At 40.7% G+C, this 7,222-nt stretch overlaps 1 protein-coding gene across 1 annotated transcript; it reads left to right on the top strand.

Moving 5' to 3' along the window:
- Positions 1-5,785: 5,785 nt before the first annotated feature.
- Positions 5,786-6,733, top strand: LOC123232185 (olfactory receptor 10H1-like). The gene has a single exon (XM_044658560.1). It carries the CDS (start codon positions 5,789-5,791, stop codon positions 6,731-6,733), a length of 945 nt encoding a protein of 314 aa, XP_044514495.1. The 5' UTR covers positions 5,786-5,788.
- The last annotated feature ends 489 nt before the right edge of the window (positions 6,734-7,222 follow it).

Here is a 7,222-nt window from a genome sequence, read left to right on the forward strand (position 1 = left end):
ATTCGGATTCCCCCTAACTTCCTGCCTGGGGATGACCTATGGGGCAGGCTGTTGTTATCTTACCTTGTCCTGGGACCTAGTGGGATTCACATCTGAGTTCTACTTGGGAGAGGTAACAGCAAGGGGAACTGGCTGGGGCCCACCCAATGACCAAGGCTCCTAGAACTCCCCAGGTGAGGCCTCTTCCTCTCCCTGCTACCCCAAGAAGGAGAGAATTGTAATTTTTAGCTTAATCCCAGTAGTCAGACACATTTCTCACATCCTTCAGAAGTGGGAAGAGTAGAATGGATGTGCAAATTACATGGGTGATAGACCAGTGAACAGAACAGGAATGGAAGAGAGGGACAGTTTGTGTCAAGTCCAGAGGATGTGATTGGATGAGAGAAGAAAAATTATCTACTTTATCTGAATCATACCCCACCTGGGAAATTGTATTCATTTCTGGCCATCCCTAAGAGTCACAGATTTATAGCTTGTCAATCTTGGGAAAGATTTAGAGCTCAGAGTTTAGATCTAGGAGGGTCCTTAGATCATGGATTGTTAGAACTGAGAGGACTGTTAGCACATAGCCTGAGAAATTTGGGAAAAACCTCTATATAGATAGATCCCTAAGGAAGAATTTTGGCCTGCTAGAACACCTCTGGGGAAGGGCAAGGATGGAGAGGGATGAGAAATGGTTTAATCTAGAGAATATTTAGGGGGAAGACATGATTGCTATCTTCAAATACACTAAAGCCAGTCATGTAGAAGAGATGTTAATTTCTTTATTTTGGACTGCAGAGGGCAGAATTAGAAACATTGGAGAGAAGCTGCAAACACAGATTTCTGTTTAATATGAGGAAATTCATAAAAATTCAAGCTTGCCAGGAATATGATGGAATAGAGAAAACCATTTTATTTCTCTGTTGTTCAGTTTCTTTATCTATAAAATGAATGGTTTGTTCTAGATGATCTTTAAGATCCCTTCCATAGCTAAAACTACGATTTATAACCTGTTAAGGTCCTTCAGAAGGGAGGAGAAAATATGTGTTAGCAGCAAAGATAAGGTAAGGTGAGTTATAATCCCATGTTTGAGGTGAGAGTGGGGTAGGAATTCAGACAAGCAGAAGGGAGAAGCCACCACAGGGAGAGAGCCAGGGAGGAAGATAGTTCTTGGAGGCAGGGGAGAGCAGTCCCTTATTAATACCTGGAAAAAAGTGAAGGAGAAATTTGTAAGAATAAAAATTAGTGTGGATAGAGAGTGGAGATAGCTGGAATGAAAGAGAGCTGATAGGGATATGAAATAGAATAGCAGAGATAGGAAGCAGATGATGTCTGGGACAGGGCTGAAATGGAACATTTAGCTGTGGGGGAAAAAGGCTGGGAGTCAATGGAAAGAACTACAGATCTTGAGTCTTAGAAACTGAATTCAGGTCCTGTCACAGATCTCTGCTACTGTTTAAGAATTTGGACAAGTCCCTCTCATTTTCCAGGCCTTAGCTTCTTCACATGTAAAATGAGGAACTTTCCCTTTGGTTAGGAAACATACCCTTTTGGGCAAACAGGGCACCAGAGAGTTCTGAGCAATGTCTGTAAGGGAAGGGACTTCAGATTTCCAAACAAATGGAGCCCTAGAGATGATTACAAGGGGGTAAAGGTGGGAGGCAGGGCCATTCTTGTTTCCCATGGCAGTTGGGGCAGAGAATTTATTGAAGGTGGGATACACTCATACTCAACTCTCCCAGGGGTCAGGGTGGTTGGAGTGGAAGGTGGAGGAAGAGACTATCAGAGAAAAAGGTGAGGTGTTATACTAGGACCCAGTCATCCTGAGGAGACACAGGCTTCTCCACTTGATGCCTTCTCTAGAAGGTCAACTTGGCACCGGCCCTCCTATGTGTAATACCTTGGGTAAGTTCCTTCATTCCTAGTTAAAGCTCACTGATTAGCCATTTAATAGCTGCAATTCCTATCACTTTTCTAAGGCTCAGTTAACTTACCTGTAATATGCGAGTGATAATCCATGTACTAGATCCCTCATAAAGGTAATTTTTTTGGCTCCCTATTCCCATTTCTTTATGCCAGCTGCCACATCTGGAACTCATCTAGAACTCAATCCTCTTTCCCCTTCACCTTCTCCCACATACTGTTAATCAGAAGAGTGCTGATACTAGAGCTGATTTAATAATATAGACCCTAACATAGCATTATTTTCAGTGCAAACTTTATATTCAATTTTTTTATTGGAGTGCAAAAAAATCTAAATGACATAGATACGCTGGGCATTGTATTCCCATTTTATCAATGAGAAAAATGAGTGTCAGAAAGTTTGACTTGCCCAGGATCACACAGCTATTGCAAGAGGAAAAATCTGAATGCAGATCAGCCAGTCAGTCTGTCAATAAGCATTATTTATTAAGCATATATTAGGGAAGCGGTAGCATGAAAATGGGAATTTGCAGGATACGTAAGAATCCAACAGTTTTAGACTGTGGGGAGGATAGTGTAAACCATGTCACAAAGGCAGGAAATTGCGGGGTGTAAAGAGGAACCAGCACATAATCCTATTTGGTTGGACCATGGTTGCACGAGACAGAAAATAAAATTAATTTGATAGGAAAGTTAGGGTAGTACAAGATGATGGGAGAGGCTCAAATATTAGGGTAATATATTTGACTTTAGGAGATGAGTAGGGATTTAGGGGAAATTTTTGGTGAAAGGAGTGACATGAGCCTATCTATTTATGCATAATGGGATAAGTCTGGCAGCATGTGAAGGAGGCAAGAGACAAGACACATAATAATGCTATCTATATTAGGACAATTTTCTCTGTTCAGAGAGGAGAGGACAGTTGCTGGATACATTGTCAAAGCAATACCCCAGGATTTAATGACTGATCAGATATGAAAGAAGGGAGAAGAAAGGGTCAGAGGCAACCTTCAGCTTTGGAAAAAGCTGAAGTAAAGGGTACTATCACAGACAGAAACAATGAAGGTAGGAGGAGCAGATTTGGGGTGGAGGGAGAAAGAAGAAAAAATAATTTATCAGGCACATATGTGTCAGGCATCAAACCAAGTACAAGCAAAAAGAAAGATAGTCCCTCTTCCCACAAGAAGTTTACATTCAAACAGATGAAGATGTTCTCTGGGCAATTAGAGAGGTGAGACTACTACAGCTTAGAAGACAGGCCAGGGTTGGAGAGCAAGATAGACAAACCACTCTTCCCCTTCATCAGATGGTGTAGGGGTGATAAGGGTGGGACATCTTTATATTAACGTAGGTATAACTTTTTCCTTCTTCTAGAAAACAATATAATAAAATTCTCCTAAAGATATCCAAATCATTTAATCCCCACCCCTCTTTCTCAACCTTTGACTATCTCTTTCTTCTTCTCTTAACTACCTGGAATCTAATATTGCTAAGAATAACCATACAGGCTTCCACTTACCTTATACTTATAAGACGAATCTCTCCACTGTTGCCTTGTGAAGTGAACAGTGCAAGTATGATCACCTTTATTTTATAATTGAGGAAATGGAAGCACAAAGGAGGAATCAAATTATTCAAGCTGTGACCATCACAGCTGCTGATGGACACAGCTGGAGTTCAGCACTCCAGTCTTCTGGTTCCAAAGCCAGGATTGTTTTTACCACCTTATGATGCCTCTTTTACAGTAGAATCTCTACTCAAGAGCTGTGCTTCTGCCTTTTTTCTCCACCCCGAGAGCCATCTGACTCCAATGGTAAAGGATCTCCTCTACTCTTAATCCTTTCCCTCTTTGAAATGGTCCCTTGTGCTCTGACTCAAACCTTTTCCCTTTCCAACTCCTTCATCTGACCTCTTACTCCAGCCTCTCAAACCTTAGTTGCCACTCAGTGAACATTCTTTAAATCCCTCTGAACAAAGGACTCTGTCTGCATACCGTAGAAGAAGACCTGGGAAATAGAAGGCATATGAAATCCTCAAAGATTTAAGACAATGGATAAAAATTTTAAAAAATACAATTAAATATGATGACCTATCCTTGACTTTAAAAATCAGTTGCATTATAGCATGCCAAACTTTAAATCAGAAGGACCTGGGTTCAAATCTTGTTTCTGACATTAACTCAGTGACCATGGGCAACATTTCTAAGCCTCAATTTTCTAATCTGTAAAATAATGGGGTTGGATTCTATGACCTCTAAGATCTCTTCCAGCTCTAAATCTATTATCCTAAAAGTCTATGAAATAAAAGATAGAAAAAAGCAAGTAGGCAGTAGTTGGCATGGAAAAGAGGGTTTTATGCACCATAAGATAGATTTAAGTTAAAATGAAGCCAAAAGACCTGAGACAATCTTGGTGTTTTGGGCTACCTTAAGAAAGTCTCATATCATCAATCATTCATTTGGAGCAGAAAGGGACCCTCACTTTTAATATGGGGAAACTTAGTTGTAGAGAAGCGAAGTGACTAGCCTAAATTCACAGAAAAAAAATAGTGGAAGAGTTAGAATTTGAACTGAGATCCTCTGATTGCAAAATCAGCACCCTTTTCTCTGCAATGCTTTGTTGAGAACTAGGCAAAGGGATTGTTCAGCTTTTTGGTTATATTCAAATTAAATGTGAAGCATCATGCTCAGATCCACATGTCACATTTTAGGGAGGAGAATGATACACTGGTGATTAGCTGTAAAGGGCATTCAAGATGGGGAAGGGACTGTAGACCTTGCTATATAAACATAATTTGATAAATTTGAGGTTGTTTGGTCCAGGGAAAAGAATGGAAACATATCAATTATTTTCAAAAATTGTGAGGGCTGATGTTCATGTGAGGGATTAGCTTTCTTTTGTTTGACTCCAAAGGGAAGAATCAGGAGAAATGGGAGGAAAGTAGAGTTATATTTTTGGAACAATTCACAATCTACCTTGAGAGAGAGGAGTTTCCTCACCACAAGGCCCTTATACCAATGAAATAAAAGGTCTGATATCACTCCCACTCAAAAGTGCAAATTGGGACACAGGGAGGTCAATTCACCAGAGAATAAAGGAAGAAGATGGGAAAAGCCCTCATGAATATTGACTGACTGGGTGATGAATCCAATTCCAATGTCATTTCTATTTTAGACCCTCTATTCCTATTTACTGAATTCACTCCTTGTTTTGAATGTTGTACTCTCCTCATTAATTCCATTTAATTCTCGCCATGGTGGTCATCAGGATGGTTCTAGATATAGTGAATGGGTATAACTATAGTGAGAAGCATATGGGTGTCAGGGAAATCTAGAGAGAGAAAAAAAGGGTTGAGAAAGGTGAAGTAGATTTCCTCAGATAAGAATATTTGACAAGATAAAGGCTGGGTGGAGTGATGTATCTACTACTCAAGTTCTTTGTATTTGCTTCCTACTTGCTTTTGTACATAGTAAAGGAAAGAGACTTTTTGTACTACATAAAGTACTATATATATATATGAATCAAAGGGGAAAAGGCACTTTTCTCCTTTGATTCTTACATTCTTTTCTCAAGATTAGCTTCTGTGCTGGGAGCAGAAGTACTAGGTTCACATCCATCACACCATCTTTCCATATTCCACATTTTTACAATGAAAGCTATCAATAATTGGAATGCTCTGCCTAAAGAGCTAGAATTTGTGAGATCTCTGTCACTGGCGGTCTTCAAATGGAGGCTGGATGACCACTTGTTGGGGATGTGCTTGTGTGTATTGCTGTTCTCTTCAGTGGCTGGACTAGATACCCTCTGAAGTCTCTTCCAACCCTCAGAGTTCATGGTTCAATGACAACTTTGTTTTTCTCATGTTCAATTCAGGCTTAGCCTCCATGCTGGGGCAAAATAATACCATGGTGACTGAGTTCATCCTCATTGGTTTCTCCACATTCCCTCAGCTTCAGCTGATGTTTTTTGTGATCTTGCTGATGATGTATTTGTTCACACTGCTGGGAAACCTTCTCATCATGTTAACCATCTGGAATGAGCGGAGCCTCCACACACCTATGTATTTCTTCCTATGTGCACTTTCTATCTCAGAGATCTTCTATACTTTTGCCATCATTCCTCGTATGCTCATTGACCTGGTCTCCACTCATCACATCATTTCCTTCCTGGGCTGTGCCAACCAGATGTTCTTCTCCTTCACATTTGGCTTCACTCATTCTTTCCTACTCACTGTCATGGGCTATGATCGCTATGTAGCCATCTGCCACCCATTACGTTATAATGTGCTCATGAACCCACAGGGCTGTGCCTGGCTGGTGGCCTCTGCATGGCTTGGTGGTATAGTAATGGGGCTGGTGGTCACACTTGCCATTTTCCACCTGACCTTCTGTGGGCCCAATAAGATTCATCATTTCTTCTGCCATGTACCCCCTTTGGTGAAGCTAGCCTGTGGAGATGTCTCAATAGTGGCCATGGGAGTAGGGATGGTTTGTATCACAGCCCTATTGGGTTGCTTTCTCCTCATCCTTCTCTCCTATGCCTTCATAGTGGCTACTGTCTTGAGGATCCCTTCAGCTGAAGGCCGGCGCAAAGCCTTCTCTACCTGTGCCTCTCATCTCACTGTAGTGGTTGTACACTATGGCTTTGCCTCTGTCATTTATCTTAAACCCAAGGCCCTAGAATCCCTGGAAGGGGACACCCTGATGGGCATCACCTACACTGCTCTCACCCCTTTTCTAAGCCCCATTATTTTTAGCTTGAGGAACAAGGAGCTGAAGAATGCCTTAAAGAAAGTCTACCTTAGTAACCTGTGTCCCTTGAAACTCTGATAGAGAAATGACCAGGTTGACAGGAACTAGCATTATCTGATTTTCTTCGGAGATTTTATGCAATAGAATAATAAAACACTCCCTAGATGAACAAAAAAATGAACAAAAGAATGAATGGACTTATTCTGGACTTATTTTCACAGTGGACATGAGTAACAATAATAATAGCAGTTAGACATTTTTTATGATTTGACTTTGCAAAGCACTTTAAATGTTATCTCCTTTGATCCATTCAATCATCTATCTTTGAAGTGGGCACTATTGTTGTTATTTTATATATAAGGAAACTGAGGTTAAGAAGTTGGCCCAGGTCACAAAGTTAGCAATCTGAGATGGATTTTGAATTTAGAACTTCATAATTCTAATTCCAGCATTGTATCTACTGTTTTATGTAGGTTTCCAGATCAGAGCTTACAGCTTCCTCTCATAGTGTTATTTACAGCACCCCTGAGGGGTTCAGGTAGATTTCTAATGATCAACTCACACTCT

The sequence above is a fragment of the Gracilinanus agilis genome, chromosome 1 (genome assembly GCF_016433145.1).
Source record: "Gracilinanus agilis isolate LMUSP501 chromosome 1, AgileGrace, whole genome shotgun sequence".
NCBI lineage: Eukaryota > Metazoa > Chordata > Mammalia > Didelphimorphia > Didelphidae > Gracilinanus > Gracilinanus agilis.